At 44.8% G+C, this 21,508-nt stretch overlaps 1 protein-coding gene across 1 annotated transcript; it reads right to left on the minus strand.

Moving 5' to 3' along the window:
* Positions 1-1,189: 1,189 nt before the first annotated feature.
* LOC140721829 (uncharacterized) lies at positions 1,190-21,065 on the minus strand. The gene is made up of 12 exons (XM_073036637.1): positions 20,921-21,065; positions 13,864-13,956; positions 12,787-12,953; positions 11,401-11,572; positions 11,254-11,304; positions 10,246-10,249; positions 4,474-5,169; positions 4,263-4,320; positions 3,868-3,950; positions 2,709-2,795; positions 2,386-2,553; positions 1,190-2,233 (listed from the first exon to the last, which is right to left on the minus strand). Exons 2-12 carry the CDS (start codon positions 13,943-13,945, stop codon positions 2,146-2,148), a joined length of 1,656 nt encoding a protein of 551 aa, XP_072892738.1. The 5' UTR covers positions 13,946-13,956; positions 20,921-21,065; the 3' UTR covers positions 1,190-2,145.
* Between the last annotated feature and the right edge of the window lie 443 nt (positions 21,066-21,508).

The following is a 21,508-nucleotide window of genomic DNA, read 5'->3' on the forward strand; positions in this document are numbered from 1 at the left end:
TTTGTCCGCTCTACTGGCTCTGGAACAAGACTGACCATGGCCCCTGTCATGGCTGATGCCATCGTAGTAACATACATTATTCTCTTCATGTTTAATTAAACCCGTAACACACAAGGGTAATATCTGCTCTTATTTCCAGTTCAAATATTAAAATATTTTATGTCCATATTTTGTATCTGGTCTTTTAACCCATCCAGTCTAGGATCACAATTGTCTTTGGACTCAATCTGCCCGTCTTTTCTCACCCATTTTCGATTCACGATAAGAGAGACAAGCACGGTCTTATCTTACTTTTCCTTTGGGTTTTTTTTGACAAAACTTCCCTGATTCTCAGGATGAGAGGACTGAAAATCGCCCCCCTTGCTAGGGCTTGTTCCCATCTTCTTGGAACACTTGTTCCATCCTCAGGTCTCCTTAATCAGGGCTATCATGTAGATCGATTGTCATGTGCCGATGGTGATAACATCCTGTTTCTGCTCCACCAATATCAGCTGGTTGATACAGTATAAACCACTTTTATTGTAGAAGTCAGCAATTTGTACTCTGAAGGACTTGCTTTGTCGAAGGGAGCTTCTCTCTGAATCAGACTGTGGTAGTCTGTGATGAAACAGTGCGGAGGGAGACTCGCATTGTGTCTGATCCTGGTTTCGTGTGTCAGGACGGTGCCGACAGAGCTGCACTTTGTGTCTGACGATGGAGGGTTGTGATGGGACGGTGCTCTGTGTCTGATAACTGGTGAGTTGTTTTGGATGGTGCAGAGGTGTACTAACGCTGTGTCTGACCAGGGATCTTTATTTTTGATTGGACGGTGTGAGGGGGTTCCTCTGTGTCTGACCCTGGTAATGTGTGATGGGACGGTATGGAGAGAGCTTCAGTCTGCATCTGACCCTGGGAGTGTGTGAAGGGGTGGTGCTTCACCACATGTTTAATGTCGGTGTCCCACCGCATCCCTATCCTCTTCAGGACCTCTGTGGACTCACGCAGATATTTTATCGGAACTTCTAATCTCTTCATTTGGTTTTGTCTGCGTGGACGAGGCGTTACAACTGTCTATTGAGTTGATCATGACAAATATAAATTAAACAACGTGTGACCTCCGGGAATTAGTAAGCTGCTCACCTTTTTTTTTTAATTTACAAACCTCAGAAGTTTATTTGCACAACAAATACATAAGGTGCAACCACTCAGATTTTACAAGGCAGTGAGTACACTCAGTTTAAAAAATGGTTACTACCGTCTATTAAACAGTCAATTTCCTGTGGTGTCCATCGCTCCCGGAAATCCCCCAGTGTACCCATACCGACCGTATGCTCCCTCACCAAGGACAGCCGGGCACGAACGCATCCTCGGATGGGGGCAAGGAGTCGGACGGGCACAGCCCTCCGCTTACCGCCGTATGGACCCGTAAATGACCATTTTGGCCCGGCCCAGGGGTAAACCCACCAGGAACACCTCCTCGTGACCCGACCCCTTCTGTACTGGGTGCCCGTATATGACCAGCGCGGGGCTGAAACATATCCACATCAGATACACAAACAGGGGCTGCAACCTCTCTCACAGTCACACTCAATTAACTGTCAGGCGACAACGAGTGACAGGTTGAATAATCAGCCCCGTTTCTCACCGACACTCTGCATCGGGGAACCGATGATTACAAAATTACACTTCAGGGCTGTGTCCGAGATCGCTGCAGATCCAGGGTCACTGCCGTAGGATTTGTGAGTTTAACATCATTATATCTGCCAGATTGCGGAATGCACCGTCCTCTGCCGAAAGTAAGCAAAACGATTCTCTCCCCGGATAATCCTACCCCGGAACATTGGTGTCACATACTGAATCTCTCCCCCGGGCTCTTCCTGTCTTTGTAATTTCCCGGGATTCCACGGGGGACTTCTCGAACCCGGTCATCCGGCGGCAGCAGCACCATTGAAGAGGGGGCGGAATACATCACTGCGGGACCGCCTCTGACGCACAGAGCGCTCTGCTGGTGTGGGGTTGTGCTTGTGATACAGCTGTTGGGAATTAAACCTGGAACGCGGCAGTTAAAGGGGAGGCTATGAGTTAAAGGAGATGGAGGGAAATCGGCCAAAATGTCCTCATCCCACGGGGGTGGTGGGGTGGGTGGATGTTCACACATTCAGATGATCACAATTTCACTGTCAGTCCGGTTCTGGGTTCCTGCATAGATCTCAGTTCCTTCTCCCCGGTCCGACTGAACTGATTCTCCACCAGCCTGAAACAGATGGAAGAATACAGAGGAAATAAACAGACTGTCAGTAGCAGGGGATTCAGATTAATGTTTGAACAAGACACGGACAAATATCACTACAAAACCCGCGGATCCGCGTTTATTTTATCACATTAATCATTAACACAAGCACCCACCCGATCCAATTCAGACTCGGGTGTGTCAAAATGAGGGGGCGAAGAGCAGGAATTGATCGGTCTGTGAGCGAGTTTAATGCCAGGTCCAGCAACGTCAGTGAACGGTTTGCACGGAGAGCCGAGACGAGATCCTCGACACCGGAATCTGAGAGACCAACATTGATCAGCCTGGAGATGAGAGAGAGTGAGGATGAAGAACACAGAGAGACAGGCGGCGGTAGAAATTCCCAGTATTTATCCGTAACACAATTACTGATTTTATTAATGTTCAGTGTCAGGCACCCAGTGACTGTAAGCACAATCTCCCACAGTCTGGTACTTACACTAGTTCCTGTATTTTACACTCCGGGTTCCTCAGAGCCGCAGACACCACTTTCACTCCTGAATCTCCCAGTTTATTCCCCGCAAGTCTAAACACAAACAGACAAATTGATGAACAAAGTGATTTCAAACCGTGGGTCTGAGGGAATTTTGCTCACTCGGATATTTCAGGGAGCATTTAGCCCTTCAATAAGTCACTGATCGGAGTTCCCATCACTGTCAATGTCCCTCACTGACCTGCTCCAGGGTATTCACCGAATGTCAGTAATTTGGTCTGTCGGTGTGACACTGTAAACTCTACATATTCTGTCCTATTTCCTAGCGGTTAGAAAAATGTTCCTGAAGTAAAAGAGTCCACACCTGCGGAAAAGGGATGGAGGTGGAGCAAGGAGGCATTGGGGAAGAGATCCCTCATGAGGTATGGAGGATCTGGAAGAACGATCCCACAGGTGGAAAGGCGGATCGGAATGCTTGATCCGACAGCAGGAAGGGCGATGGAGAAAAGAGATATCACAGGAGTAAAGGAGAGGGGGAGGAGAGATCCGACAGGGAGAAGGAGATGGGGAAGATAGACACGACAAGAGGAAGGGGAATGGGGAAGAGAGTTCACAGAGGAGGGAGGGGTGCGAAAGTAGAACTTATGCGAGCGGTGGTCCTGAATTGGAGCTCATAACCTGCAAATGAAATGATAATTTGTGGGCTGGGTAGCAATCAAAGTCACACAGTTGGCATGAGAATGATAGTTACACAAGGCGGGGGTAATGACACACCCGAGGTATTTTTTTCTCTACCTCTAATCCTCTGTAGTAACCACACCAGGAAGAGAGTGTGAAACTCCGACACACCTGCTTGGGTCAGTATCGGCCTCGGTATCAGCAACAATGAGAAGGATCATTGTCGAAGGATGTGTCACAGGCAGCGAGAAACACGGCCATTCCTGTGATTTACTACCATCAAACCAGTGGCCGTTGTTCACTGATTGGATGAAGTTTCCATTATCCCTTCACGAGGAATCACAGAACCCTCCCGTCCCTGCAGAATACTGACCAATCCCCTGGGCAATTGTTGCAATTCTTCACAATCTGATTTAATACAGCTTTACCCAAATTCCATTACATTGAAACAACACAATGAAACATTTTCGCTGGTAAAACAAGTTACCTCAAATCCCGGCACTTGTACAGCCCGGGTTCCAGCCGCTGGATTCCTTCACACTGAATGCGGCAACGAAACAGGTCGAGGTGCTTTATTGTATCACAGAGTCCGATGACATGAGACAGGACCGCGCAGTCCACCGGGGTCAGTGTCAACCCACTGAATGAAAGTGTTTCCACAGATCCCAATATGTCCTGAGCCAGTCCACGATTCTGAGACTCAAACAGATAGTGCAATGTGTTCAGGAGGCTCCCTTTACTATCTTGACTCTCTGCGTTTTCAATCTGGCGTCTAACCTCCTCCTTCACCCAGTCAATCACCCGGCAGATGGTTTCATGATGAAATGGACCCAGAAACTCCACCAGGCCTCGAGCTGCTACTGGGGAGGAGAGACCAGCAACAAAACGGAGAAATATCTCAAATCGTCCATCTGTCGTGTTGTGGGCTTCGGTGAGGAATCTGAAGATATCCCCGGGATGTGGATTCAAAAATTGTGCAAGTGCAGCTGCAAACTCTTGGATGGTGAGGTGTGGGAATGTGTACACCACACACCGGGCAGAATCTTCTCTCTCCAAAAGCTCCATCAGGAACCCGGACAGGAACTGGGAAGGCTTCAGATTGTAGTTGATCAAATGTCCATCTGTAAATATTATCTTCTTATCGAACACTCCCCTGAAGGCCATCTGACCAACCCTGAGTAACACATCACGGGGGTTCTCAATCTCACGGCCGTGGTTTTTCAGGATGTTGTAAATATAGTAGGAGTACAGTTGAGTGATGGTCTTGGGAACACGCTGGGTGTTCCTGACTCTTTGTATGAAGAAGGGGCCCAGTGCAAGAGCGAGGATCCAGCAGTAGGAGGGGTTGTAGCACATGGTGTAAAGAATATCGTTCTCCTCCACGTGTTTGAAAACAGCTGCTGCCACCATCCGATCTTCGAAATACCTGATAAAATATTCCTTCCGCTCCTCACCATCAAATCCCATGATCTCACCCCAGATACTAATCTCTGCCTTTTCCATTAAATGTAACGCAGTGGGGCGGGTGGTCACCAGCACTGAACACCCTGGGAGCAGCTTGCCCTGGATTAAACTGTACACAATGTCAGACACTTCACACCACCACTCTGGATCTGGGCACTGGTGCTTGGGTTCTGTATCTCTCCGACTGTCAGCGAAATCGATTTTGTGTTTGAATTCATCCAAACCATCGAATATAAACAGCAATCCCTCTGGGTTCTTCCAGACTTCTCTCAGGAAATTCCCAAAGTAAGGATATTGATCCAGAATCAGTTCCCTGAGGTTTATCCTACAGTTAATGGAGTTTAATTCCCGAAATTTGAAACTGAAGACAAACCGAAATTGTTGGTATATTTTCCCTATGGCCCAGTCATAAACAATCTTTTGTACCATTGTAGTTTTTCCGATCCCCGGGACTCCGGCCACTGCTGCTGAACTTCCGGTTCTGGATTTACTCCCAGAAAAACTGCTCTGGAACAACTGATCAGTCCGGATTTTTTCCAGCTCTCTGCAGAGATGTTCCACTCTCTTCACCTCGTGGTCTCTGCCTCTTGCCAGCAGCTCATGTTCCACGAGTCTCAGATCTCGAACAGTGGAAATAACCGTGAGCTCAGCATATCGATCAACCAGCTGGAAAACCTTCACCTTCTCCCTCATCAGGATCGTGTTCACTCTTAGTGTTTCAGTTTGTGCCCGCAGAGTCTCCTTGTGTTTCTGCTGAACATCTTCCAGGGGAACAGACAGTGGACAAGCTGTTAGATGCCTCAACTCAGAACTCAGTATTTAAGCACACAAGAGTTAGCTCAAAGCTATTGCATTAATTCCATCAGAACAGAGAACATAGAGCATAGAATAGTACAGAATTGTACAAACCCTTTGGCCCACATTGTTGTACTGACCCTCAAACACTGCCTCCCATATAACACCCCACCTTAAATTCCTCCATATACCTATCTAGTAGTCTCTTAAACGTCACTAGTGTATCTGCCTCCAACACTGACTCAGGCAGTGCATTCCACGCATCAACCACTCTCCATTAGAGGAATCTCATTAGAGGAAGTAAAAAACCTTCCTGTAATATCCCCCTTGAAATTCCCTCCCCTTACCTTAAAGCCATGTCCTCTTGTAATAAGCAGTGGTGCCCTGGGAAGAGGCGCCGGCTATCCACTCTATCTATTCCTCTTAATATCGTGTACACCTCTATCATGTCTCCTCTCATCCTCCTTCTCTCCAAAGAGCAAATCCCTAGCTCCCTTAATCTCTGATCATAACCCATACTCTCTAAACCAGGCATCATCCTGGGCAATCTCCTCAGTACCCTTTCCAATGCTTTCACATCCGTCCTATAGTGAGGCGACTTGAACTGGACACAGTACTCCAAGTGTGGCCTAACCAGATTTTTATAGAGGTGCATCATTACATCGCGTCTCTTAAACTCTATCCCTCGACTTATGAAAGCTAACACCCCATAAGCTTTCTTAACTACGCTATCTACCTGTGAGGCAACTTTAACGGATCTGTGGACATGTACCCCCAGATCCCTCTGCTCCTCCACACTACCAATTATCCTGCCATTTACTTTGTACTCTGCCCTGGAGTTTGTCCTTCCAAAGTGTACCACCTCACATTTCTCCGGGTTGAACTCCATCTGCCACTTCTCAGCCCACTTCTGCATCTTATCAATGTCTCTCTGCAATCCTAGACAATCCTCTACACTATCTATAACACCACCAACCTTTGTGTTGTCTGCAAACTTGCCAACCCACCCTTGTACCCCCACATCCAGGTCGTTAATAAAAATCACGAAAAGTAGAGGTGCCAGAACAGATCCCTGTGGGACACCTCTAGTCACAATCCTCCAATCTGAATGTACTCCCTCCACCACGACCCTCTGCCTTCTGCAGGCAAGCCAATTCTGAATCCACCTGGCCAAACCTCCCTGGATCCCATGTCTTCTGACTTTTTGAATAAGCCTACCGTGTGGAACCTTGTCAAATGCCTTATTAAAATCCACGTAGATCATATCCAATACACTACCCTCATCTATATGCCTGGTCACTTCCTCAAAAACTCTATCAGGCTTGTTAGACACGATCTGCCCTTCACAAAGCCATACTGACTGTCCCTGATCAGACCATGATTCTCAAAATGCCCATTGATCCTATCTCTAAGAATCTTTTCCAACAGCTTTATCAATGGATTTTCGTACAGTAACGTAAATTTGATGAACAAACAGCAATCTGGACAGAGATGTGCCGTCTAGATAAACACCCTTCCACATTAATTGTGTTGTAAAGGTGAGTATTTCCTTGGTAGTTTACTGACACCCGACTGTTCCGTAGTGCACACCCTACCACTACTACCACAGGTATTATTGTTCTTGTGAAAGAACTTTGAAAGTCCAGTGTTGATCTGGCTATGGTGGTAGAGAAAAGGGTAGTGGACATTCTGTCAAAGGTACAGGGCGGGAGATCGCAGCTCTCCCTTCCACTCTCACTGTTTGTTGATCAGCATGTACACTGTTGTGCTTGGTTGGGGAGAAAATGTCAATGTCTTGTTCAGGGGATTCAGACTGTCAGCATTTGGACACAAAACGCAGACAATCCGCCCCTCCCCAACACACAGACGCTTCCATCATCACAGATGCTGCTCAGCTCACTGAGTTCCTCCAGACAATGGTTCGAGACGGCAGATCTACGGTCTCGTGTCCCTGAAGGAGTATGGGTTGCAAATACTCGACAGACTCAAGATTCAAGATAAACAGGTGTAAAGGAGAAGTTATTTCGTATCTGATGTGGAACAAAGAAAACGCAGATAAATATGAATACATAAGATACAGGAGTCACTCTGACATGTGGTTCTGACAGAAATCGTGCTGGTGGTGGGGTGGGGGTTGTCAGTTGTGGAGGGGTGGCTTTGTCATTGGAGGTGTTGACCAGTCTTGCTGGTTGAGGAAAGTAACTGATTTTGTGTCTGGTGGTCATGCTGTGGATGCTACGTAGCTTCCTCCCTCATGGGAGAGGGGCAAACAGCCCATAGACAGGATTGGGGGAGGTCCTTCCTGATGCTGCTGGCCCTCTTCCGGAGCCTTTCTGTATACACGTCCCTGATGGAAGGTAGGCTGGGGATGCCGGTGATGCGTTGGGTAGTTTTCACTGCCCATTGTACAGACTTCCAGTCCGCCACAGTTATGCAGCGTGTTGGCCTGTTCTCTGCAGCACAGCTGTAGATGGACGGGAGAGTAGATATGAGTATAGATCAGACGGCGTCTGTGGAAAGGGTAGAAAGGGGAGATGCTACTGGTCTATGACTTTAAATACAAGTTTGAAAACCGTGCTGATTTCCTATCGGGTGGTGAAGAAGAGAGCAGAGACTGAGGCATTTCGGTAGCAGGTGATGCAGGATTTCAGCTGTCACAGGACGTACATAGAACATATGCAAAGGAATAGGCCCTTCGGCCCACAACGTTGGTTTCAGAATGATGCCACATTAAATATCCTACCTACCTCCGGTGTTCCGTACTCCTCCCCCCGCCATTCCCTGAATGTTAATGTGCCTATCTAAATCTCTAACATCTGTCTACATTTCCACGCCTGGCAGCATAATGCAGGCATCCGCCACGCTGTGCAAAAGAAAATGAACTGTACATCTTGCCCCAATCTCACCACAAATCAATAAACTCTATTATATGATATATAGATAGATAGATAGATAGATAGATAGATAGATAGATAGATAGATAGATAGATAGATAGATAGATAGATAGATAGATAGATAGATAGATAGATAGATAGATAGATAGATAGATAGATAGATACTTTATTCATCCCCATGGGGAAATTCAACTTTTATATCTACACCGGAAAAACTCTATCTTCACCTCTCAATTGTATAATCCAATATATATGCTCTCCCTTTAAACCTTTGCACTTCAAATAAATGATTCAAAATCTGCCTAACCACTATTTAAAGTTTATGCCCTCTAACCTAGGATGTGAGTTGCATCTCTCTTCAGCTCCCACTGAGGCCTTCATATCTTTCCTGAAATGGGGGTCAGAATTGTACCAATACTCCAAGTGCAGCCAAACCGAAACTTTATACAGCTGCAACATAGAGATACACATTCAGGAAACTATGGACATGGACATCAAGGTCCCTCTGGACATGAATGATGTAAGCGTCGTGACCTTTACCCTTTACTTCCCAATATATTTGATCTCAGGAATTGCAGAAACTCACACTTTTTTGGATTAAACTCCATCTGATATTTCCCCATCTGCATCTGCAACTGATCTATATCCCGATGGATTGTTTGACACACCTGTTCTCTCTCCACAGCTCAGCGTCTCATTTCACATCATAAACCTTACCTAGGATTCGAACTAAATTTACAACATCTCCCGTCAAGATCCACAGGTGCTGCCGTCGTTGACTTTAATCCCCTTAGGACATGCCGGCGCCAAATTCTGATCAGCTGATACTTAATCAATCCCACCTGCCTGATGGGGATTTGCCCAATAACAGGTTTTCGAGTCTCACTCTGTGTAAAGGACCTTGCCAGGGGTATGTGGGGTCTCAGAGTGCCAGGACTCTGTCAGGGGTATGTGGGGTCTCACAGTGTCTCAGGGACCTGTCGGAGGTGTGTGGGGTCTCACAGTGTATCAGGATCCTGACAGGAGTGTGTGGGGTCTCATAGAGTGGCGGGTCCCTGTCAGAGTGTGTGGGGTCTTACAGGGTGTCAGATCTTTTCCGGGTTGTGTAGGTCTCACAGCGTGTTACGAGCCTTTTAGGGTTGTGTGTTGTCTCACAGTGTGTGAACGACCCTGCCAGAGAATATGTCGGCGTCTCACAGCGTGTTAGGACCCTTTTGCAGTGTATGGTCTCACAGTGTCTCAGGACCCTGCTGGGAGTGTGTGGGCTCTCTATTCAACGTATTTAGATGAAATAGGGATCGTAGGAAAACATTGACTGGTGAAATAACTACTTTAGAGAATGTGACAGTAGTGGAAATGATGTTCTCCAGTAATCGGGGAGAGAATCTGTTTCATATTCAGCAACGGGCGTGGAGACTGCATTGCTTTGGCTGTTCCCTTGGCAAACAATATACAGAATAATAAAGAACAAGTTTTCAGGAAAATTGTGGAGAATTACCAAATCCATGGTTCAGGGAAACTGGGGGTCTTCGTTGTCTTTATATGGACTGGAAAAGCATTAACAGAAGTGACAGAGACATGAGCAGTTTGTAAATTTCCTGATCCCATATGAAAAATAACATCTTTGGAATTTGTTCTTGGAAATGAGAGAGGCTGAACCATGGTACTTTACCAGGATTCCTTACCGAGAATTCCAACTCAGAGTCCTTACGTTGCTGTTCAAGAGAATAATCAGATAAAACATCGGCTGCAATAACTGTCTTTCCTTCACGCTCTCCTCTCTTAAGTGTGCAGTTGCGTGATCCAACTCAGTCTGCGATTATGAAATCTCATCATCTCTTCAGCCCATTCACTGCCCCGCGTTCCATTTTCATAGAGAAGATGGGCTTACGAATGCCGTGAGCTTCCCATCCAGACGGTCATAATTTAATGAATTGCAATATTATTTGTAGATATTTTCAGTCCTTTGCACAAAACACAGTTTCTCTGTCCTGATTTTCATCTCTCAGACTTCCACAGTGCCCATCACACAACACCGGCAGACATGAATTTCAGCTTCAGCGGACTGAGCGGAGGTTTTTTCCCGCAATCTCATCTTCACTAACACTGTCTCCTGATGGACTTCCCAGGATTACTGAGTTGGGAATGAAACTGGATACCTGTAGCAGTTTGGACTAGGGAGAGCAGATATGAAGAGAGTGGGGTTAATATGCTGTTTAGGCTTGAGCAGACTAGTTGGGGTGTTACCTGTTTTTTTTTCATTAAATGGATGTTGTCATTGTTATTCTGTGACGACCGCGTCAATGGACTCCCAACTCTAAAAATAAAGACCTGTCGGATATGAGGGTATTTTGAAAAGTGATTTAGTTCTGGGCTGTTTCGGAGGTTGGTCGGCTGCATGGAAATGATTTCACCTTGAGCAATGAAGACATTTCTCTTATTTTCACTACTCCAGATTACTCTCCTCTCTTTTCTGACCCCAATCGAGGGATCTGTATTTGCTGCACCAAAGATGTGTGATCCCTTTCAGCAAACCCAAATCTCTACGTTGTTCCGCATAATGTCCTGTGAAGACTCGCCCTGCAACAAACATTTTCCATGCGTCTTACTGTGCACTGTCACGGTGCCACCATTTACTTGGTCAAATCCTCGTGGTTCAACAACGATATGGCCCGACACAACATGAAACACTGGTGGAAACAACGGTTTCTTCACTTACCCTTCAGTTCACTGGGAATCTTCGGTACGGGTCCATGCACCGGAACACAACCTGTTTGGATTCAAACAATTAGGTGAATTCAAATGTGTAAAGTTATTATGAAATGTTTTGAATCCAAAATTAAATTAATCTCTGATATTATCTCACCATGTTGCTGAATTTCTTTCAGTATTTTGTTGTACTTTGGGACACCATTCCTCATTTTCACAAAGGTTTCCCACATCACCCTCCGGGCGCGGGAGCCTTTCTCCATCACCAGGCTCAGGAGGAGTTTAGAACTGTCCGCCCGCTCTCCCTTATCAGCGAGATCAGAGATTTTCTGTGAAGAGTTACAGTGAACATATTGGGGACTGACAGATTCACACAGAGAATGAGAAGTAAATGATGTGCTCTGTAACGGGATCACACTGAGCAGTCACCCGGACAGGTGCCGATCCTGTCTGGACATGGACTGTACATTCTGAGTGCAGAGCACACGGAGGGACATTCACCGTGAACCTGGTCCACCAGTCAATGAGATCCTGGCTGGTCTGTGATCGCTTCACTGACGTGGCTCCAAATCCATAAATAATTCCTCACCGAATTTGAAGGTGTAAAACAAAAATCATAAAATAACGATCACAGATGAAGAAAGAAGTCAGGAGCGTTTTTACAATAGTCGCAGAGAAGTTGCAGAAAAGATGATGTGATTCATCTCCTCCATCCACCAGTGTCCAACATGACAGCGGGTTACCGGCTGACACCTAATGCATTTCCGTTGCCTTTTCCATTGGAGGTTTATTCAGCGGTTACACATTACAACGTGTTGGCGCGTGGCTAGGGCGTTGTTCTAGTGATCTGAAGGTCGCTAGTTCGAGCCTTAGGTGAGGCTGTGTGTGTGTGAACTTGAGAAAGGCACTTAACCACACATTGCTCTGCGACGACACCGGTGCCAAGCTGTATTGGCCTAGCCCCATCCCTTGGACAACATTGGTGGCGTGGAGAGGGGGGACATGCAGCATGGACAACTGTCAGGTCCTCAGTCAACATCGAAAGAAGAAGGAGGAGGAGGAGGAGGAGGAGGAGAAGAAGAAGAAGAAGAAGAAGAAACAACGCATTACAACACAGCAGTATTTCCCAGTTCACACTGTTTGCAGTTAGAGATTGTAAAACAATATTCTCTACCCAGAACGGGGCCTCTGCGGCACCCACAGATGACGCCACCGTTCTGACTGACATCCTGCCGTCACGCTATACGGTCCTCCCAAACTGAAACTTACTGGAATATTTCCATTTAATACTGTAAGCCCACACCAGGCTCAGAAGGAGATACTTGTTCAACTCGCTCTGAACATTGAGCAGCTACCCATCAGTCCACGGGGTCCTCTCATCCCTTTCTACAATTGGTTCAGATTCACATGTTTTGAGATTTCAGGTACAGTATTTATTTCCCAAATGTTCCTTTATATAAGTAAATGTCCAATGAGTTTGTGTTCCGAAACCCATCAGTTCTGTAATGTACGAAAATTTAAACTCATTCTCCCTCCCACTCACCCGATGTTCCACTCCGCTGAACTGATTCTCGGCCGTTAGCGCCAGACTCACTCCGTGAACCCCTCCTTCCATCGCCTGCTCCAGCCTGTCCCGGTAGAAGTCCGTCAACTGCAGCAGCTGGAAATCATTCCAGCTCGCCAGGAGCTCGGTGATCACTGAGGTCGGACCTGTGAAGGCACATGATGACCATTAAATAAATTATTGACCGCATAATAGGCAGTAACTTTCTCCCTGGAACCTAAAGTTGGTGCACCAGATCATCAGCCACAATATGAGATATATTTGAGAGGGACGGGCGTGAGACCGTGGCGGGGGGAGAATGGGTGCGGCCTGGCAGGTGGAGGGGGGAGGTAGCACGGATTGGGGCGGGGGGAGAGAGGGAACCGGGTTATAGTCCCATCTGTTGAAGCTGCTCTTTCTTAGCCCAAGGAATGTACCTCACTGCTTTGAAAGAACTGCTTATTCCTGCGGATATGGTTACCCATCAGCATCACTGTCCTGCTACTGCTCACCACTACCGCTTTGCTATGGGTTGCTGTCTGCCTGCCTGGTTAATCCCTTCCTCCACATATCTCTGGAATATCTCATAAATGCTGGGGGTAAACAGCAGGTCAGACAGACAGCATCTATAGAAGAGAATAAATAATCAACGTTTTAGTTCAAGGCCCTTAATCGGGACTGGAAATGAGGGGACAGAAATTCTAGATATTTCCAAATTACTTTCTATTCTTTGTGGTCCTGATCCGAAACGTCAAATGTTTATTCTTTTCCATGGATGTTGCCTGACCTGCTGAGTTCTGCCAAAATTTTGTGTGTCTTTTAGTTGCGCAAAACTTTCAGCATCTGCAGAATGTCTTGTCTTCTGGATTAACTCGCTATTTTAATCTGCATCACAATCTGTTAGAGGAAAGATTAATTGTACTCCTTCCGCATGTGACTATGTTTTCCCAGAGAAGTTATCTTCTCTCTCCCTCTGCTCAGATCCTTCACAAGTAGTTTGTTAAGTACCGACATTGAATAAAACCCAGACACACAGTCAGAAAAATATTTAATAATTAATATAATTCACCAACATACCCGTGACCTTTCCTGCTGTTGACTTCACTGGAACTGCTCCACTAGCCGCCCGTTCAGCCATTTTGAGTACAATTGTGTTCATATTTTGCTGTTCTATAACAAACAAAGTTAACAGGAGGGTCAGACATTAATTGAGGTGTAAAGGATAATACCGTTTTCTTTTTAAACTCAGGGAAACACTTCCAAACATCTTGCGCCTCTCCACTTAAATCTTGACACGGCCGGATCTACCCATAGTTACTCAAAGCCCATTCCCGCTCTCTTCCTGGATTGTACATTGAGCCAGAGTTCTCTAGTGTATCTACTCGCTATATTTCAGGCAATTCCTTTTAAGGAACAAATCAAGGGAATGGTAAGGCAGATTGAGCGGACAGCGCCCACTGCTTTCTTCCTTCTACTACTGGTGGCGCTATGTTGAGTAATGGACAAGTGTTACAGCAGTGTGGGTTGAAATATTTCTGCTGACCAATGGGACATTTATTATTCTTGTCGTTGAACTATACAGATTTCTCAGTCACACCTGATTCTCACTGATTCCTTGCATTTTAACATCGCCTGGCATTGACACCTATGTCAATATTTGGTTTGAGTCTATAGAGAAGCACTTTGACTTACTGAACAATGCAATAAAGACATATTGTCCTGAAACACTACATTTCACGCACGAGTTCATATACGATTTTTTTCACTCGCGAATTCTGTATTAACATATTTTCACAGGAATTGTGGGGACACAATTGTTGAACTCATGCGTAAAAAAAATGACGCATGGAATGTAAAAGGTTGGCCACCCCTGGAGCAGAGATAACCCAGTAAATTATAGAGCTGTCAATTTTACTTCCGTGATGGGCAAGTTGTTAAAGAAGATTCTGACAGGCCAGATTTCTGAGCATTCCGAAACTAATAATCTGAATACGTCAATAATCTGGCATCGCTTTGTCAAGTGCAGGTCATGCCTCACGGACCTAATAGAATTCTTCGAGAATTTAACGAAAAACATTGATGATGATAGAGCAGTGGATGTAGTGCATATGGATTTCAGTAATATATTTGTTAAGGTTCCCCAGGCAATGCTCATTCAGATAGTAATGATGCATGAGATCCAAGAGACGTTGCTTTCTGGATACAGAAATGGCTTGCTCACAGAAGGCAAACGATGGTTGTACATGGTACGAATTTTGCATTGAGGACGGTGACCAGTGGTATCAAATTTGAAGATAGAATATAATATTAATGGTAAAACTCTTGACAGTGTGGAGGATTAGAGAAATCTTGAAGCTTGTGTCCATAAGGCACTCCAAGCTTCTGCGCAAGTTGACAGTGTTGTTAAGAAGGCGTATGGTGTGATAGCCTTCATCAACAGTGGAATTGAGTTCAAGACCTGTGAGACATAGAAACACAGAAACACAAAAACCCTTCGGGCCCTTCGGCCTAGAATGTTGTGCCGTAAATATATATACTTTAGAAATTACCTAGTGTAACACATAGCCGTCTATGTTTCTAACCTCCATGTTCCTATCCAGGAGACTCTTAAAAGACTCTATCCTATCCGCCTCCACCACCGTCGTTGGCATCCTATTCCCCTATTCCACGCACTCACCACTCTGCGTAAAAAAAAAACTTACCTCTGACATCTCCTCTGTACCTACATCCAAGCACCTTAAAACTGTGCCCTCTTGTGTTAGCCATTTCAGCCCTGGGGAAAAAAGCTTCTGACTATCCACACGATTGTTAATGCTATATAAGACCTTGGTTAGACCCCACTTGGAGGACTGTGCTCAGATCACTAACGCAAGGATGTTGATACTGTACAGAGAATGCAGAGGAGATTTACAAGGATGTTGTCTGGATTGGAGAGCATGCCTTAAGAGAATACGGTGAATGAAATTGACCTTTCCTCCTTGGAGCGTAGGACGATGAGGGGTGACCTGGTAAGGTGTATAAGATGATGAAAGTCATTGATGTTGTGTGTAAACAGAGGCTTTTTCTAAGGGCTGAAATAGACAACACCAGGGGCTATATTTTTAAGGTGTTCGGAATAAGGTACAGGGGGATGTCATTGCAGATACTGGTTGGGGCATGGAAAGCACTGCCAGCAAGATGGTGGAGGCGAACACAATAGGGTCCTTTCAGAGCCTATTAGATAGGTATATGGAGCTTAGAAAAATAGAGGGTTATGTTGTAGGTATTACCGGACATTTTCTAGAGTAGGTTACGTGGTCAACTCAACATTGTGAGCCGAAGGACCTGTACTGTGCTGTAAATTCCGAAATTCTCTCTTTTCATGTTTTATTGTTTCACAACGTTCAATCACATTTGATTAAATGTGTCTTTTCCGACAATTAAAGTACTTAAGTCAAAGTGAAAACATCTATTTAAAGTGACCTAAAATAATTCCAAATATAAAACTCAAAATAATTGATTGAATAAATATTTATCCTCTTTAAATATGACACCAATTCACCACTGATGCTGCCAATTGGTTTTAGAAGTCATATGATTAGTTAAATGGAGATCTGTTTTTGGACACCTGTGAGCAGTCAAGGTGTTTCAATTGATTGTAGTAAAATACACATGTTTCAAAAGGTCCAACTGTGGAAGAGTCAGTTGCCAGGGAAAACCTACACCCTGAAAACAAAAGAACACTACAAGCAACTCTGTATAAGGGTTATTGAAAAGCACAAGTCAGGTATTTGTACAGGATTATTTCCACGTCACTGCATATCCCCAGTGGCGTTTCTAAGTTATGGCAGGTATGGCACGTGCCCTGCGCGCAACTTGAAGGGGGGCGCCACTGAGCAGCTTCCATTAAAGTCAGACAAGCCATCCTTGGAGAGTAGAAAACAGGAATTTTCTTCAGATGTATGATCTGTCTTCGAATATCATGGGTGAGAAGCACTAGGGTGGTCTTATTACGGAGCGTTGTGTAAGAAGATCATGAAAATCTTCACAAAGGAGGGAAGTGAAGCTGAAGGACAGAAGACACGAAATCTGGAGGCGCAGGAAGCCAAGAAGTCTAGCAAGTTCTTCGTGCCCTTCTTTCAAAAGCCTGGAACAAATAGTTCGACACGTTCCCTGGAGACGCCTTCACTTGCGACATTTGTTAGAATCCGAAGGTGGATCAAGTACAAATGCGTCACAAGCCGAGGAGGAAGTCAAGTCAGATAAATCGTAGTATGACGAGATTAAGTGTGAGGCTGCCACAGAGAACGTGGACATGACAGGACGGGAAGACAATGGTCGTGGTGGTGATGTTAAGTTTATTGATGAGATATTACCTGACGAGATTGAACCTGACGACTCTGAAACTAGTGAACTGGATAGTGTCAAAGAGCATCGAACTGTCATATCAGAAATGATTGAACAGCATGACATTGAACTTCTGAAGCTCGACAAGCATACTGGAAAAGCTATTTTGTCTGACACGTTGAGAACTGAAATAATAAAGCTGGGTCCGAAATATGCCCAGAACAGTGAGGGGCCTTTCCTCCCAACAAACAACCGCTCAATGAACAAAACTTGGTTCAAGAGGAAATTGGGAAATGGTCATGGTGAGGAAGTGACTCGCTCATGGCTGGTCTACCCTATTCCCGGTCAGGCCATCAATCCTCATTGGAGCAGGAATGTGGATTCAAGCAGTTGAAAGCACATGAAATGATTAGTGTTCAGTAAAATGCCAAGCATCACTGGGAATGCTTCACACAGTGGAAAGAAATGGAACGAAATTTAGCTGGAAACAGAGGAGTTATGGACGCGGTATTTCAGCCACAGATTGAGAAGGAAATGCCCAAGTGGCGTGATAACGACGAGAATTCTTCACTGCTATAATTAATTACAACTCAGAACCTGGCTTTGCGAGGACACAGGAAGTCACTTCAGCTGGACGACGATTCAATTGTGGGAGCGTTCCTTGGCTTGCTGAACCCACTTGCCATCTTTGACCCTGTTGTAAAAGAACACCTCACTCATGTGGAAAGTCATCCAGGATTTAAGTCTTATCTTTCACCGGATATCCAGAACGAATTCATCCACAAGATGGCACCCACTGTTCGTCAGAATTTACTGAGAAGCATTTGTAAAGCCAAGTACTAATGTCTCATGTTCGACTCGTCTCCTGATCAGGCACAACGTGAGCAGATGTCAGAAGTAGTGAGGTATGTGGAAGTTGATTTTGAGAGGGAAACAGTCCATGTTAGAGAGTCCTTCCTTGGTTTTATCCAGATGAGCCAGAAAGATGCCTAGAGCTTGGTTGAAGACATCTTGAAACAGCTAGAGAAGGACGAAATGGAGCTACGAGATTGTTGGTCACAGTGCGGTGACAACGCCGCTGTGATGGCTGGACACAGAAGTGGTGTTCATCAAAGAATAAGTGAGAAAAACAACCTGGCAGTGTTTATGAATTGTGACAATCATTCAATCAACTTGGTGGATGTACATGCAGCCAAGCAGGATACAATGATGGTCACGCTTTTTGGAAACATCGAAGCTCTCTGCGTGTTTTCCTCTCGTTCACCACAGTGCTGGTAAAAACTCAAAAACGCCGTTCCTGTGCTTGTTAAGTCGGAATCCGAAACCATGGAGTGCAAGAACAGAAGCAGTGAAACCCGTCAACAAGGAGATACTTCAAGTTCTCCAGGACATGATAGACAATGAAAACGAGACCAATGAAACAGAAGTGACGCAACACAGCTGTACAACCACATGTTGAATTATGACTTTCTGATTTTGCCAGGATTTGGGACAAAGTACTCATTCACATTGACCGCATTCAAAAGAGGCTGCGGGATACAAGCATGTAATTCCAGGCTGCTGCCCTGGATTTGAAAACCATCCGAGATCACTTTTATGATGAAAGAGAAGTGTTGGTCAGTGAGTCACTCGAAGAAGGAGTCGGTCTCTGTCAAGAATGGAATATAGAAGTTGAAAGACATCAGGGATTGAAAGAAAGGAATTACTGATGAGAGCTCGAAGAGACGCTGGGTTAACAGCTAAGGAAGAAATGGAAAGAGTCATGAAGGGAACACTTGACTTCACAGAGAAATAGACTAAAGTGTGTGTGTGTGTACAGAGAGAGCATAAAATCATACATAAATTAATGCCAATTACTCTCACGACATATATCGATGATACTAAACCTGTTTCTGAATCTGAGAAATTTTATCTACACACACACACACACACACACACACACACACACACACACACACACACACACACACACACACACACACACACACACACACACACACACACACACACACACACACACACACACACACACACACACACACACACACACCCTTCTAGTCCATATTTAGTAGATCACACTTTCACAGCAATTCTCAGATTCTGACTCTGAGCACGTTTATCTGAATGCTTTTAATGTTCATGAATCTTCCTCAGCATACTGTCGTAGGTAGTGTTAATCTAAGTGCAGTCGAGTGTTATTTCAGTTTTTTTTAGGTTTTCTAGAACGGTTTCAGACCAAGATATTCCGCCAAAGGAATACGTTAATATAGGCAGAGTGAACGTGTTTATGGCCGTTGTTATATTGTTACTATTCAGCTCAGTTTGGAAGATTTTCTTAAGCCTTGAAGTAAATTCTGTTGAAACATTTCTCTTTATCACACGATGATCTATTTTCTTTGTTGACATCCTTAATATACTTATGTTTAATATATATCTGTTCTCTTGAATCCTGATGCTCTGTCATACACTACAAGCTCTATTACACCTTTCGTAATTTTTAATGTTCTGTACTTTTCCAGTTTTGAAAGGCTTTGAAAGTTAGTTCCATCATTTAATTAATTATTTTAGCTTTTACTGATGCAAGAGAGACTAATTTCAAATCGTTCTGTACAGCAGATGTGTCAAGGTAATATTCATTTGTTTTTTGCTCCTGTATGATACCCTGATTTTGTCCGATTCAGTAAATTAGAGAGCGGGTTTAAAGCTAGACAAAACCCTAGGCTCAGGGTTTTGCTCTGGAAAATGCTTCCATTTACTTGTTCCTTCTTGATTGTTAATAAGGTGATTATTGCATGCTAATGCTTTATCAGATGTTGTAGATATTTCTCATTTATTAGTTATATATATCATAAAATTCAATTAACCACGAGTGAGGGACAGAATCAAATGTTTTCTGATAGTCAGATTGCCGCTTCCCCTCCGGACTTGGTTTTGAATTTGTTTATCGATTATCACTTGTTCCTTAAATCCCTTCATAACCAAACAGTATGCCTTCTGCTCTTCTGTAAGTATATCGAGCTTGTCTTAGTTACGAGATACCATGATGTTACAATTTTATACCTAAAATTGATTCATTATTATTGAGAGCCTATAATAACATAGTAGATGTCGATCTATAGTCTTATAAAAGCACCATTAAAGCTGTCTTTGATGCTGGTGGTATAGATATTCAGCCTTTTATATCTTCGGCCCCATGGGAATATGAAAGAGACAATGTTTGAGGTGAGTTAAACTTCAACACCAAGGCTTTGGGTGGGTGAAGTAGAGTCTTGTTAACTTGATGGAGTTCTTCCAGGAGGTGACAAAGGTGATGGATGAAGTTACAGATGGATATTTTCTACTTGGATATTAGTCATCTGTTTGACAACGTCTCACATGGGAGGCGCATACAGGAAATTAACATGCTTGGGAAATGTGGTGAATTGCCTTTAGGATTCATAGTTGGGAATTACTTAAACAGAAGGACCGCCTTGCCAGACAGCAACCCATCCCACCCCACACACCCACCTATTTCAATAATAAATGCTGGAGCTGTGAATGAGAATCGCTTTCCAGAGATGCTCTCTCCATCCTGGCGAAAACATGTCCCTTAATTCATATCCCAGAGATGCTCTCTTATCTGCACAGCTACATTTCCTCCAATACAAATCCTGGAAATCCTCAGAGCTGGCAGTAGTGCGGTAAAGGGTGCCCTACAAAGACTCTTGTAGCACACCCTCAAATTTCCCCTCTCTGACTAACCTTCCAACAAGGAACTACGTCCTCCCTCCCGCATTCTGCGAACACACCATCTTCTTATTTCACTCACCCGCTCCTTGTTGGGGACTTGACAGTTCCGTGTTTAATGAGCTTCCGAGCTGATAGACAGTCGCCTCACTTGTGCTGGTTCCAGGGTCCTGATCGGTGTCTCTGACGTCACTGTCTCTGGGCTGACAGGCAGTCGCCTCACTTGTGCCGGTTCCAGGGACCTGATCGGTATTTCTGACCTCACTGTCTCTGGGCTGACTTTGCTCATCCTCCTCCTCTGCGGCCGGACCGCATTCCGTTGGCACATTGCTCTCAATCTGACCCTGCTTTGGTACCTTTCTTCCCGTGTCCCGATCACCTGCCCTCGATGAGTTGCCTGATAAAAGTTTCTCGAATGATTTCCGTAACCTATTGAACTTCTCACCTGAAATACATGATGAATTGCAGGTTAGACATAGAGACGAGCAGAGCAAGGGTACGCAATGGGTGGCTACATTAAGAACATGAGACATAGGAACATAATTAGGGCCCTCGGCCCATCGATTCTGCTCCGCCATTCAACCATGGCTGATCCTTTTTATCTGATCCTCAACCCCAGTTCCCCGCCTTCCACCTGTAACTTTGATGCTGTGTTCCATCAAGAACTTAT

Source organism: Hemitrygon akajei, unplaced genomic scaffold, assembly GCF_048418815.1.
Source record: "Hemitrygon akajei unplaced genomic scaffold, sHemAka1.3 Scf000062, whole genome shotgun sequence".
Classification (NCBI taxonomy): Eukaryota; Metazoa; Chordata; class Chondrichthyes; order Myliobatiformes; family Dasyatidae; genus Hemitrygon; species Hemitrygon akajei.